Source organism: Lissotriton helveticus, chromosome 1_1 (genome assembly GCF_964261635.1).
Source record: "Lissotriton helveticus chromosome 1_1, aLisHel1.1, whole genome shotgun sequence".
Taxonomy (NCBI): domain Eukaryota; kingdom Metazoa; phylum Chordata; class Amphibia; order Caudata; family Salamandridae; genus Lissotriton; species Lissotriton helveticus.
In genome coordinates this window covers 1,324,100,427-1,324,124,345 of record NC_136057.1, presented here as the reverse complement: position 1 = coordinate 1,324,124,345, position 23,919 = coordinate 1,324,100,427, and the positions used below count along the sequence as shown (strand labels likewise).

Sequence of the window (23,919 nt, the reverse complement as noted above, 5' to 3'; positions counted from 1 at the left end):
CCCTTCCCACCCACCGCTTGAATCCTTGGTTTCGCTCTTTCATATGACAGAGAGTATGGCTGCAGACACGTAGAATAAAAGCAGAATGTGTTTTGAGAAACTAAACACACCAATAAAGCATTTAGTCATTTGTTGCAAAACAGATTAATATCAGTTTAATGTCATACAGATAAAAAAACGTGGCATCTCAAAATGTATAGAATATCCTGAGGTTTTACCATTCCAGTAATGATCTTAATAGTGCAAACAACAATGTTGTGATATAGATCTCCTCATAGCTGATCACTGTTAGAAAATAAGATCAGAAGAAAGAAAAGCCATTTCTTGTGCTGTTGTTCAAACTGTAACTATACTCTGTGGCTTGCCTTTCACCCTGGCTGCTGGCAGAAGGCATTATGACGCCCTAACTTAACTGTAATAACTTATTACAGTAGAGAAGCTATGTTATGTCATTATTACAGTTGACTGAAAAGGTTACAACTCCACAGGAATAAGAAAATTAGGTTGGGCCTTCATACAGAAACTGCAGAGTCCTGTGTATAATCCAGTCTGGTTTGGAAAATTACAGCTAGAGGTCAGGATGAGGGTTGGTAGGAAACTACAGCAACATTGGCCGCCAGCAACACACAGAACTGCAGCTGAAACGTACGTCACATAAAAGCTGCAAGGCTGTTAAATAGAGGACCACCTCAATGCAAGGATGGACACTCGCACCACAATTCAAATGAAAGAGCATTAAGGCTCGTAGTGAGAGGTGGAACTGAAGGCTGCATTTTTAATTGGAGCTAGTGGCATATGTGAAGTTCTTCCCGGTGAAAGGTGACAATGTGGAGACTGTCTCTTTTACAGGAGAAGCGCTGGGAGCTGGTTCTTACTGAAAAAGTGAAAGGCCTGCTCAAAGGGAGAGATGGTGAGCACTGCTGGTTATTCCCAATGTGTTATGGCATGTGTTGAGCCTCTTCACTGAAAGACAGCAAGACAGCAGTGGGAGTTTAGTTCTCAGAGAAATGGTTAGGAGATTGGCTCTTACTACAAGATGGGTTTGTTCAGCTTAGTGGAGAAACGTAGTGGAAACTTCATTTTTTGCTTGGTGACAGACGGCAGGAAGGTTCAAGTTCTCCAAGTGATAAGTAGCAATACTTTCAGATGCTAGAAGTGTGGCCTTCAAAAGTCCTTCCTTTTATTAAGTGCCATACAGTACATCTTTCATGAAGCACTGTCAATTAACATGATTCTGCTTTTTATTGCGGGAATACAAGCAGTGATTCCAGCAAGGATGGAAAGATATTTCATACACTAGTGCAAATTTCCATCCAATCTATCAATTCTTTTACCTGAAATGATGATAGGGTCGATGCTGAATGTGTCATTAGCTGGGTCGATGCTACCTTTGCGGTAGTACTGTTGGCACAGTAGGAGGGCAGACTGGTTTGGGCCATTTCCGTGCACATAGGCATAGCGCCCTGTCGTCTCATTTGGAAGAGCCAGGTACTGGAAGGAGAGAAAATGAAAGACTTTGGTGGGGATTAGACGCTGCACAGAAAAAGAAGATAGTTAACTTGCTTAGGACACAAGTCTTAACGCCAGAACTGAAAACATGGCCCCCAAGTGTAGCTTATCAGACTGAGGAGACGCTTACCCCGCTCCAGATTTACGCACACTGGTACAGCCTGCCTCAATATTACATATAATTCATGTATCACAAAAGGAGATGCTCAATCTAAACATGGAAAATATGTTACCAGGCTAGAAAGCATGGATCTCTAATGCAGTCATCTAGACAAAGACATTTAACCACCTCAGCACACACAATCATATCATAAGGTTAGAAAGTGTTTGTCTCGCCTTACAGCACATAAAACAAATGATGATCCTGCAAGGCGTTCAGTAACCACGGATAGGAAAAAGTGTCTCCTACCTGCACATATCAGAATGAGGAGAATAGCCTTGATCGCAATGTATACATCTTATTATCAGGACTTGGAATGCATGTCTCCCAGTTGCAGACATCAGTACGAGGAACTTCTAAACGAGGAACCTACTTGCGATACACACCCCATGTTACTGGTGCAAGAGAATCTGCTCCCTTTGACATATCAGATTGGGGAGGTGGTGAAGCTCCTCAATATGTACACACTGACCGCACAGCTGAGTATGACACCATCCGGAAGATATCAAAATGAGGCTACACTCAACCACCTCACGGTGCACAAACACTTTAAGGGCAGGAGAGAGCATACCTTCATAAAGCGTGTACAAGACACTCAAGCTGCTCACGATACACACATTTCCAGGGCTGGGAAGGGTACCTCCATGCTACACATCAGAGCAAGGCAATACTGAACCAGCTCACAATATGTACACTGCAGGTGCTTGAGAAGGAGCCTCAGATACCAGGATGGGAAGTGAATGGGGGGTGGGAGAGAGACACTGGAAGTTGAGCTGCAAACAAAGGCTTACAGAGCTGCTATGCCCAACTTCACAATCCAAATTATTGTCTCTTTGGGAACCAGAGGTAGAAATCCATAAAGGGGTTCTGTACATAGACCACAACTCCACATCCTGACAGGTAAATGCAGGTAATCTTCCTAGCTTATGCCAACTCAAACAAGTTTCATACCGGTCATCCAGTACATGAAAACATAACTTGTACATAGAGGTGGACCCTGTGAAAGTAAGCCCTATTTGGTTTCCTGCAATTCCAATTCATTGATTGAGCTATTGTCGACGACTGGCACACAAGGCGGACTAAGGTTCAGTAGAGTATTGGTGTGTCATTCACTCTTTATTAAAATAAGAGGTCCCTCACACCAGATGTCATTGCTCGACACACTGATTAGGTACTTGGAGACGGAGACACCTTCTCTGATCTCACAGATGACAAACGTGCTCTTTGCATCCCCTGGGGACCAAGGCCATCCTCTGACCTTCGATATTAAAGACTCACCACAGTTAATGACTCTGGGGCTGGGTTATACCCCAGGGTCGGGGACTCATGTGGGGGCCAGATATACCTCTCGGATCTCAATTATATTATGGGGATGCAGCTATCGTCCGTCACCGCAGACAAAGGGCTCTTGATGAACAAATTCCTCACTTAAATCTGCACAATCACCACACTAACTCACAACCTCAAAACTTAACTACACTAGCGTCTATATTTATTTATAAGCTAAGACTCTCACAGTATCGAATTGACTTTTATCGCTCAGAATTACTTTCTTTCTGCTTTTTCCCTGAACTAAGGTATGCTGTGTTGAACACTTTTTATGACATGGTTTTTTGTATGCCACGTGTTTACTATATGTGATATCTAATATTTTGCTCATTATGTAAAGCGCTCTGAAACCCTACCTTGGGTCTGGTTCGCGCTATAGAAAACTCTAAAAATAAATACATAAATAAATATTAGGGGCCCAGGTCAGGCAATGATCATAGGCATTAAAGACTTATTAGTGCCCACGGCTCACTATTCCTGAACCCAGGTATCCTGACCTCCACTTCTCTTCTCAACTAATTTGTGCACAGAGGTTCAGGATCTCGGGGAACTGAATAGCTAACCAGTACAGAGGCTCACATGTCTGATTTCATCCACACCATCCTGAACAACTGCTTTACAGACAAAAAACTTTAACACCAAAGGTTACAGATTGTCAAGAGTCTTCACTGTGACGATTTTACTCATGTGCCAGCAGGTGCAGATGACATAAGAAGCTATGTTTCTTTCTTCTCTCAGTCAGAAGACACCTCCACTCACAAATAAACTCTGTCCAAAGTCGTGGACATCCAAAGCTAGTAACCTCTCTCCAAAGACAGCACCCAAGTCAGGTTTACCTGTTTCATACTTTTACATAAAGCCGGCTGCTGAAACAATGGGGATGACAGAAGACAGGTATGAACTACAAACTCAAATTTTGAAAAATGTTAAATGCTTCTGTTGTGTTAGCTGCTTTTCCGTTACTGTTACTATTCAGTTCTTCCAGGTTTAGTGATCCCAGCACAAAGTTATTACCCTCAAATGACTGTATGCTTTCAAAGTAAATAAGCAGTGATGTGTCGCAGGAAGCACTAGCAATATAATGAGAATGAAACCTAAAATGCGCCTTCTACTGACCTGCTTTGTACTTGATCAAGGTAATCTGAATCCCCATGGAGGTACACTACTAATGTAGCTTTACTGCTAATAGGAAGAATCCTAACACATTTTGTAAGTCTGATAAACACCTCAACAGCCTTTACTGGATATGCCCTCTACTACTCCCAGCATACTGCCTTCAATCTCATTCTATGTGTTGACTTTCTTCTCTCCAAGCTAAATTCTTTGCTTCTAGCCTACTCCTATCCTCAAAACCACGAATCTTTCTACACAACTGTGACGCTAGAGGTCACTCCCCCCATAAAATAGTATTTGCAAATTTAAATGAGCATCCTTCACTTGCCACCTATGAACAAACATTTATTTTTCTTCCACTTCTCGGAGTTTGGGTTGAAGAAAAACAACCATTAATTCAGAGGGGGGAAAGGAAAGGAGTGAGTCTCTTGTGAACAGAAACTACAATAAATGAAATCATCTCCGTGAAGTCTTTCTCCTAAACATGCAAATTCTGGCACACGCTCAAGCCCTGCTGCTTGGCCGATTCTGATAGAGTAGTGATAATTTGTAGGGCACTATAGTGAATGAAAATTTGCGTGGCTATTACCATTACAGGTGCACCACAAATAACACTTGCAAGTACACCACCAATACCATCTTTAGGTACACTGCTAGTACTACTTGTGAGTCTTCTGCTGCTACTGGCAGAGCAAGACCCCCTCTTATGTTAAACATATTGCTTCTGCCTTCAGAGACCTCCATTAGGCACTAATGTCATTCATGCCCAATCGATGTTGGTCAACTGGTCTACAAAGCCCTGCGGAGCGTCGACTCTTGATACTTGGCATGCCACTTGAATCAGCACGTAAACAAGCATGACTCGCCTTGTCTGGTTGCTGTGCCTCTAGTTAATCACCTAGGGTTGGAAAATCTGTAAGCGTGGTGTTAAGCAGAAGCTTAATATCAAAGGCTAGTTGCGAGTTCTTATGCCATGCTCATGTCTTCTGATGGGCAGCTAAAATGCTTTATTTTAATTGAGTGTGCGTTAAATTGTACGAAGTTGATATTTTCCCCAACAGGGTATTTGGATGTCCCCTGGAGCCAGAAGGAAAACCATACTTCTCTCTAATGGCTAGTTTTTAGCCTGATCAACAAACTTTGATTCATCGCTGCCCAGCAGGCTGTGAGCTACCCATACCATGTGCTTCCTTACACAACATCAGCCTGCGAATGAGGAAGGGACACTTTGAAAGCAAGAGCTACTGGAAGAGTACATCAGAGTCACAGAGAAATACCACATACTGACGAACCAAGAACAGGAAAACCTTCAAACCAATAACTTCCAAAATTCTATTCTAATTTTGATAGGCAGAGGAGCAGGAAAGAGTGCGTACTAAGTAAAGTCAGTGATGCTACAACACCGAGGCTAATGAACAGCCTTGATGCGGCTGGTAGTGCAGGTCTGTGATCAGTGTCTGGGTGTCAATTGAACTGTAGGGAACCATACGAGACCCGCAGAGAATTGCTTAATAGAGTATAAGAGAAATACAAATGAATGTACCACTTTCCCAAAGTTATATGCTCATTTCCCTGCAGACCTTTCCCATGATGGTTCAGCTGACGTGAGCGTCTTCAAAGTGGTTATCTCCAATATAAGAGGATTCCTGTTATTTTTGTCTGTGCATGCCCAGCCTCGAAAGGAGTCATGCTGCTGTGTCAGCTAACGATTAGTGGTAGAGCTGACGAGTAGTGTTTACTCGGAATGATGTCCTGCTGTGAACCACTAACACTAGGGTGAGTCAGGCCTAGCTACCTTTTCCACAGTTGGTGAAGTCACATAGACAAGACAAAGCTGTGCTGCGCTGAGCATAATAAGATTTTCGACATCATTCTAATATCAGCTTAAAGGAGGGCTGTCCAACATAAGCATTAGAGAGCTGGATCCTCGTCAGACATTCCGGGTAAACATACTATGTGGGACCAGGACTTGACAACCACTTTTCACTTACTTGCATGTCGTAAAAGAAAAGAAAGTCACAGAATTCTGAATACATATAACAGCTTGGAGAAGAGCATACCATCCACACAGACACAAGCTGCTCAAACGAGAGGCAGAAGCATCAAAGCCCAGGAAAACAGCAGGCGGAGGGGCAGACAGGCTATGGGGAGGCCATTTTCTCTATGTAGGCTGCATGCAGCCAACATGGAGAAAAGGGAGAGCGCACATGCCTGGTTCGGTCGGCCCCAGAGGACCGACCAAACAGTCAGGGCCCGCAACATTGGGCAAGCCACTCCTCCCTGACCTCTCCACCCGCACAACACCAACCAAACACTTCTGCTTTCTCACAGTGCGAGAAGCAGAAACATAAAATGGTAAGTTTGACCATTTTATGTTTCTGCTTCTCACACTGCGAGAAAGCAGTGGGCAACGCTCCTCTGCCTTAATGAAGGAGCCACCCCAGTGAAAATGTCTGCTATTAACAGCAACATACCACCGAGCTCTAAAGGTGCCATGTACCATCCTTTTTGATTGCTAAACAGTTGCCTGTTGCTGCAGTTCACTTCTGTTTGCAGTTTCTTTGGTTTTTTATTTTTCTTTCCAAGGCTTGGCCACAGACCTGCACACCCGAGAGTCAGAGAACATGCATCAGGGGATGAGACAGTCTATGGAACATGAGTGATATACTGTAGATGCTGCTGGGGCTAATAAAGGTGAGCGTACTTGGTTCTGCTTAGTGTAAGGTAGCCAAATACATTTAAATAGGCCTCAAAGGGCGCTGCTGTTTAGCTGTTCTATGGTGGGTTATCGGCATACTACGGGGGTTTCCTACGTGCCAGGGACCACAGGCCCCAGGAGTTGTCTGGCTGGCTTTAATATGCAGTTATTTCAGGAGGATTGTAAAACGCTGTCTCAGTTGTGGAGATATCTGATAAACAACTAAGCTTTGCCAATATGGCAGTACTCAACTGTACAAAGGCATTGTGATAACAAGTGTGGAGAGTGTGTTATGTTTTTCCAGAATTTTGCAGGCAGAATTGGTTTGGGTTGGTAGCTCTAGACAGTTCTGTGGACATGGCCTTTGTGTGTGGTGATGCTCCTCACAGTGGGGTAGCCTCCAGCCTGGAGCACCCGCAACAGGCACAAAGAGGTGTGAACCATCTGCATCTGGCTAAAAACAGCCATAAAGACCATGATCAGGAAAGAGACAAAAGGGTGGTTTTACTTAGAAGATCCTACTCACTCCAAAAAAACAACCTGCAGCTCCCTTTACCCCCCCACCATCTACCAAGATCCAGTGCCACAGAAAGGACCTAATCAAATTTCTATTAGAGCCTTGTCTCCTTTGTCCTCACTTCACTGTCTACGTCTCTCCCTGTCTGCACCCTAATACACTTCCACTGTCTGGGAATAAAACAACAAACCAACTTGGGCACAGGAACAGGCAAGGGACATCCAAATGGAACCTACAGACTTTCATCACTCTGCTTCACTCGTACATACAATGCATATACTACAAAAGCCGCATTCACAAACACGCACTACATACACTTGGACGGGGTTAAGTGTCAAAACAGATTATAAATCTGACTGAACATTGGCAATAAACTCTCAGCTAGTGCCAAATAACACATTTTAGGCGAGTGAGTGAAAAAAAAAAACTTTAATTTACAGACTAGTGAGACAAGATCTTCAAATGAGACCTTTTCTTTTTATGTGCCAGCTCCTCTTAGGTAGCAGAGAGACCTGTGCCAGAGTTGGAATCCTCCAGACTGTGTTTACGAGAACAGACCACGGCTATCGCTCTTAATGTTTAAATGATGTGTACACTCGAAATCACATGTTTAAGCTGTCCGCCCCGGATATGGAGCACTATGTGTAGTGTTCTTGCTTTTATCTTCGCTTGCTTGCCATCTCAGAATGCCTTCTCCCATTATACTCCTAAACCCTGCATGAAAAATTGACCTCTCTTTAGAATGACCCTCTACTGGCTTTCCATCCTCCAAATGCCTTCTATTTCCAATTACAGTGTCATTTCAGTCTAACACCAGTCAGCCTTAATCCTTCTTATTGTAATTCTGCAATTGGCTCATTTCATAGATCATAACCGCTCCACTTTAAAACCCTATCCTTGGTACCCTAACATTATCTAATCTCCGCCAGCTTTCTATCTCACCAACCATTCACCTGAAATCACATACCGCTCACTAATGAGCACACCTAACTGGTAACAATATAATATATCACAAAGTAACTGGAGTAAATGCATGCAATCTCTTTTGGAGCACACATGACTAATCACTATAACCAATAATAACCACTGATAAACCGGTAACTTTGGGTTCCGGAGAAGCGCACTACTCGCCGTAAAGCACATCAACGCCTCCTCAGGGGTATTAAGCACTGTATTAATCCAATTACGGATGCAACCTAATGAGCTTTGTTATACTAACATCACTATTTCTTGCTAAAATACAGTAGTTTCAGACAAATTATATGTTCCATGCGATGCCAGCTCGTAGCCACAACCTTGCAAGTTAATGCCTTTAACTTGCCATGAACCATCAAATCACAGCAGTGGAATGTACAAGAGCCTAAATATCATGTACTTATTTTTGATATGTGGTTTCAAGGTAGAAGGTAAATAAGCCTGAAAACCATAGAGGTACGTATCTAAGTATGTTTATAGAGGCTCACAGGTTGCAGAAACCATTGTTAAACGTCATGGTCTTTTACGTAGCTCATTGAACAAAGCAAACAGAGAAGGAAGGTTATGTTCTGTTATACAGTTGGTGAAAGTTTTCACATTTAAATCCCGATTGACAACTTCTTTTTGCTTTAATTAAGAGAAGATGAACCCTTTCAAAGTGGTGAACGGAGCGTTCGTACAGACAAATAAATAATTCAAAACAGCACCAGCCTGCAGTAGAGTGAATGACATTAGACTTCACTCCAATATAATTAAACAATGTGGAGTTGCACACCTTAGTTTCAGGAAAGATCAGATAAAATGGATATACATTTTATTCCAATTACTTATGGAATTCAGTTTCAGTTCTGGAGATGTATAAAGAAGAAAAGGAATTAATTTGGCATTCAGAGCATTCCGTGAAGGAATTATGGCTCTTCCTCCATATAGCTGAGCAAAGCACTTATTCGATTTGGTGACAACAGCCGTACAGTCTCTCTTCTTTGCCGCATTTAGATTTCCAGATAACTTGACATCCATTGGGATACCCAAATAGCCATATCCAGTGACCTGGTCAATTGGTTTGTCACCCAGTGTCAGTCTTAAGTTTCTGACTTTGGTTCTAAAGGCCATGATTTTTGTTTTGGCCATGTTAACCATAAGCCCACTGTCTGAGTTAAAAGACAAGTTTGATAATTAGTATTGCAGGCCGGCAGGAGTTAAAGAGAAAATCCCAAGGTTGTCGGCATAAGCTAAATAAGGTATGGAAAACCTGCTGAGTTTGGGAGGCAAGCCTTCTGGGACTTCCATGTAGAGGTCTGCAATATCAAGAGAAAAAAACATGGGAACTAGAACGCACCCATGTGTGACTCCAGAAAATGTTGACATCTTTGAAAAGACAGTCACTTGTAGAGAATTTTATTTGCAGCCGAGTGACACTGTATAATGCCAAGATGAAATATAACAAGTGATCAATACCCCATTCAAAGAGCTTGGCCAAGAGAGGACACCAAACCAATTTGTTGAAGACAGTACTCTAATCAATAACACAAACATAATGGGGTTTCCTCATGGCAATGGCGTAGTTGATGAACAGGTTCAAGTCACGATATTATCTAGGGGGGGGGGAGACATCCTTTTCTAAATCAAGTTTGCTTCAACAGTAGAAGAGGTGAGACTGTTCAATAAAACATTTTTTGCAGAGATCTTGCCATCGGCATCCAGAAGCACAATAAGGCAATCATTTCTCAGTAAATTGTTAGGTCCTTTTTTAGGTCTCGACCTCTTCCAATGCGCTTGCGCATTGCAGATGTCGAGATCTAATGTAGGCGAAACAAACTCTTGAAACCAGCGAGGATTGTCCCCAATGCATGTGAGGTACTTAAGCGCGACGCTTCCCCAGCGCGCGCTTGGCCTCACTTCTCATTCACAACCCATATGGTCGTTCCCTCCCACTCGCTCGCACATCAAAGGCTGCTACTCCCCCGCCCACTCCTTCCCCCCCACAGCAATGCCGAGAGCTTGTTTATTTAAATGCGCTTGCGCATTGCAGTTGTCGAGATCTAATGTAGGCGAAATAAACTCTTGAAATTAGCGAGGATTGTCCCAAATGCATGTGAGGTAGTCAAGCGCGACGCTTCCCCAGCGCGCGCTTGGCCTCACTTCTCATTCACACCCCATATGGTCGTTCCCTCCCACTCGCTCGCACATCAAAAGCATTGATAGAGACGCATCCCTACTACTAGGAAATGTGTTTAAAAGGATCCGTATTTATTTTTACTGTTGAATGTGGTCATGGAATATTGAATTACACACCTAAATCTTTTATCGGGCAGTCCTTACATCCGTTTCTATCGTTCCGTTTCATTTGCCCAGCCATTTACCCGATATTATGTCAGCTGTTGATGGTTGTGTGTGTGTGTGTGTGTGTGTGGGGGGGGGGGGGGTTGAAGTGAAGGAGTCGGGTGGTTCTGAGAAGGAAGTTCATTGGTATACGTTTTCTCAAACTGTCTGAAAATAGTTGTCTAGTTGAATTGCTTAATCTCCCGCCCCCAACCAATTTATTTCTTCCTTTCATCAAATATGTTAATCTCGGCTCGCACATTAGAGACTGACATGTTTCCTTTCTCTGCTTTAACCCGCCTTCTGGGAAATGTATGTTGAAATGAAAGTGCTTTGTCCTGGCTCATCTCATTGTGACATTCATGGACGGGGAGCCTTTTCAATGAGGCTGTTATTCGGGTAACTTGAGCCAACAGTCCCTTGAGTTGCTGTCTGTGCAACTATGAGCAAGAAGCAGTAAAAGCGGATGCAGCCTTTTTTAGTACATTTATATTTCATGCCTTCATGAGAAGTAATGTTGGAGGATGCTGAAATCTATAATTTTCTTTGCATCTCCTTGTTAAAAATATATGGGATAAAGTCAAAAGTCAAAGTCAAAAAGTCAAAAAGCTTTATTTCGATAAAACAATTATCCTATTATGATTGATTGCTTTATTTCGATATGCATATATCATAAAAGCAGTACAAAAGATAAAAACAGCATGTCGAAAAAAAGTATGACTGTACATTCGGTAAAAGAATAAAACACATTAGATCAGCATAAATTAGTTAAAACGAAGATTAAATTGATATGGACAGTCTTCTATGTCTAATCAACCAAGCCCATTTTAAAAACTTGGCAACAGCACAAACAATGGGAGGGGCTGTGTTGGTTAAAAGAATCCGGAGGGCAACAGAGTACTGGCGGGTACCCAATTCTCTGCAGATAGGACCAAGCCAACGTGATCTGGGGCGACCATAGTCCGGGCATTCGAAAAGAAAGTGTGGCACCGTCTCTGATTTGTCGGGACAAAGAGCACAGAAGCGTGATGAGGACTGGGGTTTATTCCACCTGGAGCAGAAGTCGGCCAAGGGTAGGGTTCCTAGCCGGAATTTGATGTACAGGGACCGATCCATGGCGATTGTTATTATGACCATGTACGGCTCATAGGTGACGACATCTTTTATCAGCAGAAAAGCTGCGGTAGTTTTACAGTGCTGCTGGCTACTGATGCGCTTCACACAAACCCACTCCCCAAAAAGTTTTTTTAGAATCTCCTTCGGGGGAGCGGAGTGGCTATGCCAGCAAGAGTCCAGGCCTAGGTCCCCTAAAAGATGTTTAATGTCCTTCAGCCATTTAATGCTGTGCCAACCGTCGGAGTGCATCACCTCAGCTAGACCATTGGCATAAGATTTTAGCTCGGGAACCCTCCACAGGCGAGCCCAGAGCAAGAGGGGACGAAGACGGGCCTGATCCCTTATAGCTTTGCAGCCAGTATCCATGAGCACTGGGATAGACGGACTACTCGATGGAATAGCAAGGAGATCTTTAATGAATTTGTTTTCAGCCTTGCTCAGTAAATCCACTTTACCCAGGCCCCACAGTTCGGCTCCATAGAGTGACGCAGGGACCGCGCGTACTTTGTATATGTCTAGTAGAGGGGCAACACAGTGTTTTGTTGAGTTGTTGAACTCCTTGAGAATGGCCCCCCCCACCCTTTTGTGGGCCATAGTCATTTTATTGATGTGGGCGGTCCAGCTCATCGCGTCGTTAAGTCGAATTCCCAAGTAGTCGAATTCTGCCACTCTTTCAAGGGGTATGGAGTTCAGAATGGGAGGGCGGCCAAGTTTGCGTGGTGGATGCATAACTAGGTACTTGGTTTTTTCCACGTTGATGACAAGTCCCTTGGTGGTGCAAAAATCCTGAAAGCGGTTCAGTAGTGTCTGGAGGCCTTGGGGGGTTTTAGAGATGAGGAGGGTGTCGTCGGCGAACAGCAAAGTTGGAATTTTTACGCCTCCCAGAGTGGGAGCGTCTGCTGGTTCGCCGAGAAGATGATCTACCACTCCATTGATATAGAGGGAGAAAAGGGTGGGGGCCAGGACACAACCCTGCCTAACTCCCCTCTCGACCCTGATCTTATCGGTCTTTTCCCCGTTCAACCCCCATCTAACCTGGGCATAGGTGTTATTGTGCAGTTTGATAAGGAGGTTTAGTATATACGGGGGCATCCCTAGTCCGTGAAGCACCCTCCAAAGTTCCTCCCTAGGAACCAGGTCAAAGGCAGTCTTTAGGTCAATAAAGGCCAAATAAAGACTGCCTTTGCCCAGCACCACCACCTTCCAGTGTAGTAGCAGGAGCCTAAAGACCTGTTCAATAGTTCCTGTACCTGAACGGAACCCGGCTTGCATATCGGACAGGATGTGGTTATCGTCCACCCATTGTGAGATCCTCCCCAAAATGGCTTTCCCCGCCAGTTTCTGGCTCGAATCTATTAGGCTTATGGGCCTGTAATTCCCAGGTAGATCCCTACTACCCTTTTTGTAAATGGGGACCACCTCCGCACCTCTCCAGGAATCTGGCACGGGACCTCCCACAACGATTGCGTTGAGGAGTGCAGAGATTAGTGCCCCCCATTCTTCCGGGTGTGCTCGTAGAATATCGCCTGGTAGACCATCCGGACCAGCTGCTTTTAATGGTACCAAGGTTTTAATCTGCTTTGTAACATCCAAAACCGAAAAAAAAAAATCCAGGTCTTGGACTAAGGTGTAGGGCGGGAGATTAAAAGGGTCGTTTAGTGGGCCTTCAGCAGCAGAATAGAGTTTTTGGAAGTGGGAGAACCATGTCTGGGCATTGATGGTACAGGTCCTCAGGGTATCCTCGGGACGGTTCCTATTGCCCACCAAGTCCCAAAAACCTTTGGCGTCTTTCCCACGACTGGCAGCCAGGAGGTCCTGCCAGAAGTTATCCTCCCACTCCATCTTAGCGTTTTTTTGGCAGAGTGCATAGTGTCTCCTGGCCACCCTAGTCTTGGACGGTAGTTTGGACTTGACTGCTTCAATGAGAAGTGACTTCGCCTCCCTACACTTCTGGTTGTACCAGCCCTGTCTAGCTCGTGAACTTGGTTTCCTTCTGTTCGTATTGGCTGGAACTACAAAGAGGTCGCTAATAGCCTGGGTTATGGTACAAAACCTTGGGGCCACCTCCAGCAACCCATCCTCTTGGGGGTCGGGATTGACTAGAGCTGAGGCAAGAAGCTGCCTGATAGCAGAAGTTTTCTCCACTGAGAGTGCCAACTTCGCCCACTTTAGCCGCCGTCCACAGTTGGCGACTACTGACAGGTCCGGGGGGGGGTTACGAGAAGTTCTACTCACAGTGCTAGTTAGCCACCTGTGAGACAAGGTGAGAGAGAGGAGGTTGTGATCACTCTCGACAGATGGTATAATCACCATGTCCTCCACCATGCTCCACAGGTGTATGTCAAGGAGAAAGTAATCAATCCGTGACGTATGCCCTGGCCTATTGTAGGTATGGGCCCCTGCTTTGTCGGACCTAGTCCTGCCGTTGGCAGCCCTCAGACCAAACTCCATAGCTAATGAGTTGATCTGGAGGGCAACTTCTGTCCACTTTTTGATGGGTCTAAGTTCAAGGGACGGGATCCCCCACCTGATATCATGTTCCTCTTGATCAAATAGAATTTCGAGGTCCAGGGGCTCAAAGGTACAATTGAAATCGCCCGCCAACAAGGTGCAAGACCTGTGAGGTGACGAGCGAAGCTGGGCTTCTAAACAGGCTATTACTGGGGATTCTCTACCCCCCCTTGTGCCTCGGGCGTAAATGTTGAAGATATTTAGGATGACTCGGCCCTGGGGATTTTTCAGCAATATGTTAAGGAGATCCGGGCATTTGGTATCCCGCTCCACCACCCTGCAGTTGAGTTCTGAAGCCACCCAAATTAAGAGGCCACCCGAAGGGCGACCCCTACCAGTTGCACTAAGAACTGCCGGCAAAAAGTGGGTGGAATATCCTGCCTTATGCAGGGGCACCCCACTCCATGTTTCCTGGAACAGGCATATGGAATATTGTTCCACTAGCGCGTTCCAGTCCGGCAGCGCTAGCTTCCTCTCGAGGCCCGCCACATTCCAGCTGAAAACCCTAATCGAGGGGTCCGTCACAGCCGTAATGCTACAGTCCTCGACAGGGTGCAGCGTGTCCACAACACCCACACCAGGGAGACTAACCAGAAGGTCAGAGGATGCCCCAATCTCCCCTTGCTCTATTACAGACTCGGCAGTAGCCTGACTTTGTGATGTAGTCGAGGGGCTACGGGTTTTAAAGAGGGGTGTAGGCTCAGCAGCAGGACTCAAAACCACGAGGGCCTCCCCGGGAGCGTCACAGAGTCAGCAGCCCCAGGAGCCCCAATTCTGTATCACTGGAGCTGGATATAACTGCTGTGAGAAGACTCCCGGGGAAGGATGACCGTGGACGATATTTTCTACGAAAAATTGACCCCCAGGACTGCTGTTATAGGGGAGTTGTCCAAGATGGATGGTAGGAGTGGTCGTGATAGTCCGTGGGTAAAAGAATGTTAAGTCGACAGCATCGACACCCGTTCCAGCCGTAGATCGCCCTTGAGAACATATCAAATGGGCGACTCTTGCGTCTTGGAAATTAACCACCACGCAATCCCCTTCAAGAGATTTTTTCCCGTGTCCAATCCATCCCACCCTGCGTACGCCAAGAATTATGCCATCCACTCCCGGAGGGAGGGGCCTGTTGATTTTCAGCCAATGGATGACCTTATTCTTAAGCGCCTGGTGATTTTCCTGCTGGGTATTCCTAATAGGGGGGACTTTGATAAGGACGACAACAAACGGGTGGCACTCAGGGGGAAGGTTAACTGGGGGACACTTTCGTGTAGGTTTCTGCGAAAAAGCCAATGGAGAAGTGTTTTTGGGCGGAAGAGTGGTGGGTTTAGCCTTAAGGGTTGTCGCTGCACCACCAGTTTTGGCGTGTAAAACGGCCCTAGGTTGTGAGGTTGGGCCCGTCCCTCCCTTCTGGTGTTTCCTTTGCCCTGGGTTAGGCACAGGGGTTGTTACAACTGAGGGAGGAATGGCATGCACTTGGGCAGCATGGGTGGAGACATTCGGCCTTGTCTGCCTCGGGCCATCCAGGGAAGCAACCGAGGAAGCGTTCCCAGAAGCTGGTCGCTTGGGCGGCTGTGTCGACTGTTCTCCTAGAGAATGGCTCACTGAAGCCTCTTTCCCAGTGTTCCTGTCTGGCCTATCCTCGCTGGGCTTCGGCTGTAATTTGAACAGGGTTTTCAGGGAAAAGAAATTGTCCCTGGTAACCTGTTCAAAACGGTCAAGCCTGTCCCCCAAACTTTTGACTTGGTCGATAAGTGGTACCAAAAGAGACCTGACCAGTTTCTCGATCGGCTCCAAAAAGAGACCCTCGTTGGCTAGGTCAGGTACTGCTGGGACCAGCAGGGGGGGTAGCACTGTGTCAGCTACAATTGGAGGGGCATTAGAGTTCCCCGGTGGTGCAGGTCCTCCGGCACTTAGGAATGTAGGGCCCCTGGGAGGCTGATACCTGGCGTGCTTAATAAGCGTGTAGTGACAGCCCTTTCGAATGATGGTCGCCCTTTTCCCTTTCCTTTTCATAGGCCCCTGGATAGATCGTGTCTTGGGCGGAAGTTGTGGATCGAGTGTGGGAGCGTCAGAGCAGTATTGGGACTGAGTGCCAGGAGATCCGGCTGTGGGGGGGTCGGGGCAGGACTCTACAACCACGGCACAAGGGCTGACGAAGTGAGGATCAATCAGCAAACTATCTACCCCATCTGTTCCAACCTCTAGTGGTGCAATATAAGAATCCCCAGGTAAATCCCCAAGCAAGGGTGCATGGGAAATGGAGATTGGTGGGGACATCACTAATGCCGAAGAAAGACTTTTTGAAGGGGGGGAAGTCAAAAGAGAGGCGCCGTTCTGATATGGCGAGCTCATTGTCAATAACAGCCGCCACCCTGGTGAGAAATTTGTCCATAGAACCAAACATGGCACCCCCTGGGGCACTTTCACCGCCACCCCTCAAGGCCTTACCGGAACAGGTTGACATGCTGGATTCCGGGCCCACAATGAAGCGCCGCGAACTAGGACCTTTTGCAGTGGATGTAAGAGGGGTGGCCCAGCCCTGCCTCCTCCTGCCCCGGACGGCCACAGACGGCCCGCCCTTTGCCCGGGCTTCTCCCGCGATACTCCCGCGTGCTCCCGCACAGCGGGGAAGGGGCGTCCCTTTATGGGGGGCGTGAAGCGAGGGGTGGGAGGGGCAACAGGTCAGCAGGTGTGCCGGAAAGCAGGGGCTCCTGGTTAGGTGAGTCCCTGCTGCGGCGCTGATGGTGTGAGCGTAGTCCCTGCTCCCTCGAGTCCTTCTTAAAAGCTGTGAGCAAACGTGCTACCAACAGCCACACAAGCCCCCAACTGCGACGCGGCACCCGCGGAGCGGGTGCGGCTAGTTGTAGACAAAGACAGCGGTGTCAACAGCAACCACAAGGAAACGCCGGTAAGCCCTTGGCGTGTGTGTGTAAAAGCAGCTCAGTAAATCAAAAATTACAAGTATAAAACAGTAATAGATTAAAAAGATTTGTCTGTGTACAGTATTTAAAAAAGGCAGTAATTTCATAAAAAAATGCTTATACAATCTTAAACTAGCCAATTAATTGATTGAATTTTTACAGATCAAAAAAAAAAAAAAAAAAAAGGGGGAAAAAGGAGGAAAAAAAAAAAAAAGGCAGTTCATTCAATTAAAAGATATTATAAAAATGGAATTAAACAATTAGTTTTAGCTTTTTGGCTCGAATAGCCCAAGCCCATGATAGGAATTTGGCTAGGGCACAAGCATAGGGTGCACTACTATCAGATATGAGTATCCTGATTGCCACATCATGCCTCCTAGTCCCCAGCTGGCGGCATAGGTTTTTGAGCCATACCCTCCTTGGAGTTGCATACTCGCTGCACTCGAACATAAAGTGTGCCAATGATTCCGGTTTGGCAAGACAAACTGGGCACAGGTCAGGCATTTCCGTACGGGATTTCCATCTTGTGGTAAAGGAATTAAGTGGAAGGGTTCCCACTCTAAACCTGAAATACAAGGCCCTATCAAAAGGTTTTCCAATTGCATCAAGGTACAATTCCCGTCTAGGGCAGTCTTTAAACCTCAGAAAATCCTCTGTAAGCCTGCCCAAGGTGATACTAGAATTTCTTTGTGTACAAATCCAGTCCCAGTAAAGCTTTTTGAGGACTTGCTTCGGGGGTGAAGTTCTATTCAACCATGATTCAATTTGTCCCAACTTAGTTAGTAAGTTCTTCATGTCTTTAAGCCATTTGATTTTATGCCAACTTGGCGATGACATGATTTCTTCAAGGCCTCTAGCATATCCACTTAATTCTTCCACCCGCCAGATGCGTGCCCATAGTAATAATGGGCGAAATTTTGCAATATCGCCAATCTGGGGGCAGCCTAGGTCCAACATTAGAGGTAGTGTAGGGGTGCCTTGAGGGAGGGACATAATTGCTCTACAGAATTTATTTTCAGATCTCTGCAAAGCATCAGTAGTGGAAGAGCCCCAAAGTTCGGCCCCATAAAGGGCAGAGCTAACACCTTTAGCTGAGTAAATCTCGAGGACTGTGGCAATAGGCCTTGTTGAACTGGATCGTTGCTCTTTCAAAAGGGCTCCTGTAATCCTTTTGTGACTCAACAGCATTTTGTCTAAGTGTGGCTTCCAGTCCATTTTATCCGATAGGCGTATCCCAAGATAGTCAAAGACCTTTACCCTTTCCAGGAGCTCAGCATTTAGGGTGGGAGGACGCACATGTTGCTTCGGTGGATTCAGCACAAGGTACTTCGTTTTGTTAGTGTTTATTACCAGACCTCGTTTGGTGCAAAAGGATTGGAAGTTGTCCAAAAGTCTCTGGAGTCCCATTGGGGATTTGGAAATTAAAAGCGTGTCATCCGCGAAGAGGAGGGTCGGTATGCGTTCACCAGCCAGGGATGGCTCGTCAGAAGGATATTTGAGAAGATGCTCAACCACCCCATTAATATAAAGAGAAAAAAGGGTGGGAGCCAGAACACATCCCTGGCGGACACCTCTCTCAACCGGAATACTACCCGTTTTCTCCCCTCCAGGGCCCCACCTGACTTGGGCAAAGCTATCTTGATGCAACCTAACTAGTAGGGACAGCAAATAATGGGGCAGCCCCATGTCAGCGAGTAATTTCCATAGTGATTCCCTAGGAACAAGGTCAAAGGCAGTCTTTAAATCGATAAACGCGAGATAAAGACTGCCCTTGCCTATAGCCACCACCTTCCAGTATACCATCATGAGCCTGAAGGCCTGCTCGATCGTCCCAGTACCCACTCTAAAGCCTGCCTGGAAATCAGAAAGAATTTTGTTTTCTTCTACCCAATTTAGGATTCTAACTGACAAGACTTTACCGACAACTTTTTGGCTAATGTCTAACAAGCTGATCGGCCTGTAATTGGATGGATCATCCCTCGAACCTTTCTTGTAGATAGGGACCACGTCGGCCCCTTTCCACGATGAGGGAATAGGGGCACCTTTACAAATGGCAACAAGGAGGGAATGAATTAATTTACCCCATTTAGCACTATCAGACTTTAAGAGGTCACCAGGGATACCATCGGGACCAGCCGCTTTTTGTGGAATAATAGTGCTTATTGCGTATTCCACTTCCTTGATCGTAAAGTCAAAGTCAGTGTGGCAGATTACATAATTCGGGGTGAACGAAGGTAGAGCCACCCCTCCCTCATCCAAAACATCATGACAGGTATAAAGTTTGGAAAAATGATCCACCCACGCCTGGCTTGGGATATTGCAAGTTAGCAGATCGCTATCTGGTCTATTGCGAGCTCTTATGGTGTCCCAAAACCATTTAGAGTCTTTTTTCGAGCTGGCTTCTTTGACGGTTGACCAGTAGGCGTCTTCCCACTCCCTTTTCGCTAGCCCCAGAACTCTTTTGTGTTCCCTCCTAGCCGTTTGTATTAATAGTTGGGACTTTCCTTTGACTGCCTCAATTAGGCGTGTTTTGGCTTTCCTACATGATGCAGAGTACCAGTCATGTCTCCCTTTGGTTTTGGTTTGAGGCATGGTTTTCCCTATAATCCCTTTTACCCAAAAGGCGTCCCCTATTGCTTTTACGGCTGCTTCATAGATAGGTGTTACCCTATCTGCTGCCTTAAGTAGGTCTATGGAGCTGATTTCTTCTTGTGAGCCTTTAAGCACTTCTTCGATAGTGGAGAGTTTATCAACATTACTCGAGATTTTATTCCACTTAAGGCGCCTTCCACAAGAGGAGACAGTAACCTCCTGTGTACAGTTTGGTGGTGCTAGCGGCACTCCAGGGGACCAAGGATTCATTAGGGTTAAAGAAAGTGAGTTATGGTCACTCTCTATGGTCGGGATAACAACCATGTCAATGACCGAACTCCAAAGCCCCCGGTCCAACAGAATGTAGTCAATTCTCGAGGAATGACCAACTCTGTTGAATGTTGGGGCACCCATCTGATCGGAGGAAGTGCGGCCATTAGCTGCTCTTAGTCCGAACTCTAAGGTCAGTGCGTTAAGCTGTATTGCGCTGCGAGTCCAGCGCTTAATGGGAGGGATAGAAAGCAAGGGAATACCCCACCTACTGTCCTCTTCTCCTAGATCAGGTATTCCTTCTAGGGGGAATGGCTCAAATGTGCAGTTAAAATCTCCTGCTATTATGATGTGGTCAGGTTCTCTATGATCCCCAAGTTGGGCCTCAAGCTCAGATATTATGGGTGAGGTACATCCATTTTTGGAACCTCTAACATAGACATCGTAGAGATCTACTGATAGTCCCCCACGATGGCCAGATAGAGAAATGCCAAGAATATCTGGGTTACCTGTCCGCTTTATGCTTATTCGGCAATTAAGCGAGATGCTTACCCAGATGATAAGCCCCCCTGATGGACGCCCCTTCCCTTTCTTAGGTTTTTCAGCTGGTGTAAAGATGGTAACAAACCCAACTCGATACAGTGGCTCGGTGCTCCAGGTCTCCTGGAATACACAGATCTTGTGGGCTTCGATCAGGACGTTCCACTCTGGCAGACCTAATTTCCTAGTAATCCCCGCAAGGTTCCAGCTAAGAATTTTTATCTCGCCATATGTTAAATTACCTCCAATAATGGAAGTAGTTTTGGGGTTAGATAGATCTACACAATCCCTAGTTGGAGCATGGGATAGTGGTATAGCAGGTGTCACTGTTGGCGATTCGGGACAAATAAGTAAAGGGATGGCTAAGGGAACATCCTCCATATCCCTATTGGTATCAAAGTTTGGGGCTGGAGTTTCCATGAGGTCGAGTCAATCTACCTCATCTAGCACACAAAATCTATTTGGGTGAGCAAACTGTGAAAACAAGGGATTGAAGGAAGGGGGCAAATCTTGCCACGGCTGTTGCCACTGATGGTTAACAGATTGTAAGGGCTGAAGGGGTTGCTGCCACTGCTGAGCAGGATGATAAGGGGGTGGTGGATGTTGGAAAGGTTGTTGCCACTGAAAAGTGGTGTGCTGTGGAAATAGTGGTGGGAAATGTGGAGGTTGCTGCCATTGTTTGGTAGTATGTTGCGGGGGATGCGCAAACCCTCTGGTATTTGGAAGAGTAGGCCGATGAGAGTTTGGTCTTAGGGGCATGGGGAGAAAGTAGGACAAGGGGAGTGGATTGATTTGGGTAGCAGGTCCACTATTGGGTGTATTACATATATAACTTGCTGCCCCTATATCCCTGAAGTTTACTGTAATTACATCACCTGCTATAGTCTTCGTGTTCCTGCCCACCCAATCCCCTCTACGCACAGTGAGAATTTCACCACTCATATGGCTAGGTAGAGGTTTGTGTAGCTGGAGCCACTGGGCACATTTATTTCTGAGCTCTACAAAAGTTTCTTTTACTCCCTCCTTCAGTGGTGGAACAGCTGTCAGCACGACCACGAAAGGCGAAACTTCCGGTGGCAGGCTGATTGTCTTAAATCGTGCCTGTTTTGACTTAGGACCTTCAGGCTTATTTGAGGAAGAGGGTACTGTTGGATTAATGGGCTTCCCATTTGGATCTTTGGCTTGTGAGTTGGCAGCTTTGTTTCGACCAGCAGATGTTTGCAATGCCGGAGTAGAACCCACCACCTTAGGGATAGATAAAGGTAGGGGTAAAACAGAGTTGTTCCCTGTTTGGGTCAGGTGTAGTGTAGCTGGATCCTTAGTAGCTAATGGTGTATTAGCCTTATTGGATGGGTCTTTAGGGAGCTTGATGCAAGGTATAGTCTTGGGGAGTGCTTCTTTAATCCCTTGTGGCTGAGTGGGCCCAGTCCCACTCGTCATATTAGCCCATTTCGAGTTTATTAACGACGTAAGTCTATCAAGTTTGGAAATTAAAGGCTTGATTTGCGCTGTTATTGAAGCTTCAAGGTCCAGTTTTAGGTCTATTACCATATTTTCAACCCAACAGGGTATGCCTGATGCAGAATGCGGGGTGGGCAATATCAGGTTGTGATTCCTGGCTTTAGCTTTGGGGTTTTCCTTGGACTTGGTCTTAGGTACAACCTTTGTAGGAATAGTGCCCCTTCTCCCTGAGTCGATCACAACAGGAGCTGTTCCTATGTCAAATTGCCTATCTGTACTCAATTCTGGCTTGTCAGATGGCTGACAGGCTTCTAAATCTGGAGTAGCCTCAAGATCTACATAGGACGGATCAGAGTCAGATTGAGTCACTGATAAGTCAACAGCGTTCGGGACTGTAAACGTGCCGGAAGTGGTTAGAGGTAGGGAACAATTGTTCAAAGTTTGCTGGGAGGGGGAATTTGCAGTTGCGAGAGAGCCCAGGGACGAGCGCTTAGCGTTCATGAGATCCAAGGAAACTCTTTTTTTCCAGCAAGATGATGCTTTTATCGATAGTTTCATTCACCCGTGAAATAAAATGATCTATAGGTCCAGTCACTTGTGCAACGGCCATGGCTTTTTTAGTGCAACTTCTGGTTCTATTGCGCATAGTTGACATCTGCGCGGCGGGGCCAGATGCAGCAAAGTTATCCTCGAAGACAGTATGTATTGGATCTAGTAGGCGGCCACTATGTGCTGAAAGAAAGAATAAAAATCGCAATGCCGCCTACCTTGCCGGTGGGTTGAAGGCGGAGATGCAGGGATTCAGGGCCAGGGCCGTCCTCTGCCGTCCTTGAACGGCCTTAAACGGCCCGCTCTTAGCCCGGTCTTAGCCCGGTCTTAGCCCGGTCTTAGCCCGGTCTTAGCCCGGTCTTAGCCCGGTCTTAGCCCGGTCTTAGCCCGGTCTTAGCCCGGTCTTAGCCCGGTCTTAGCCCGGTCTTAGCCCGGTCTTAGCCCGGTCTTAGCCCGGTCTTAGCCCGGTCTTAGCCCGGTCTTAGCCCGGTCTTAGCCCGGTCTTAGCCCGGTCTTAGCCCGGTCTTAGCCCGGTCTTAGCCCGGTCTTAGCCCGGTCTTAGCCCGGTCTTAGCCCGGTCTTAGCCCGGTCTTAGCCCGGTCTTAGCCCGGTCTTAGCCCGGTCTTAGCCCGGTCTTAGCCCGGTCTTAGCCCGGTCTTAGCCCGGTCTTAGCCCGGTCTTAGCCCGGTCTTAGCCCGGTCTTAGCCCGGTCTTAGCCCGGTCTTAGCCCGGTCTTAGCCCGGTCTTAGCCCGGTCTTAGCCCGGTCTTAGCCCGGTCTTAGCCCCGCGTGCGCGTTACTATCACTGATTATCAAGGAAAAAAAGAGGTGGAGGGGGCGGGAAGAGGACCAGCTGCGGCCGATCAGCGCCGTTGGGCACGCTGGTCCTCGCAGTCCCGCCTCTGGTGTCTGGTGGCTTGCTGTCGAGCTGTGGTGTCCCTGAGGGGGCGTTGGTGCTCAAAGTCCGTGGAAAAACCAAGGCTGGATCCTCAGCAAAGTCTCTCGCCTACGAGCGGCTCCCGCGAAGCGGGGGCCGCGAGGCGTGGTGGCGAAGTGGCCGGAAGCGGGCAAACAAACAGGAGCAGCTCTCCCACAGGGTCGGTGAAGTGTCCCAGGCAGCAGCACTCACACCGCGGTGATTTGACGGTGGAGGGGGCGGGAAGAGGACCAGCTGCGGCCGATCAGCGCCGCTGGGCACGCTGGTCCTCGCAGTCCCGCCTCTGGTGGCTTGCTGTCGAGCTGTGGTGTCCCTGAGGGGGCGTTGGTGCACAAAGTCCGTGGAAAAACCAAGGCTGGATCCTCAGCAAAGTCTCTCGCCTACGAGCGGCTCCCGCGAA

General features: G+C 46.8%; 1 protein-coding gene across 2 annotated transcripts in view; it reads right to left on the bottom strand.

Annotated features, from left to right (window-relative positions):
• MCOLN1 (mucolipin TRP cation channel 1) overlaps positions 1–23,919 on the bottom strand; it is a 144,685-nt gene that overhangs the window by 58,150 nt on the left and 62,616 nt on the right. For both annotated transcript variants that reach the window (XM_078682153.1, XM_078682162.1), the window contains exon 4: positions 1,335–1,491. In XM_078682153.1, the coding sequence (XP_078538279.1) occupies positions 1,335–1,491 (157 nt within the window). The remainder of the gene's footprint in view (positions 1–1,334; positions 1,492–23,919) is intronic.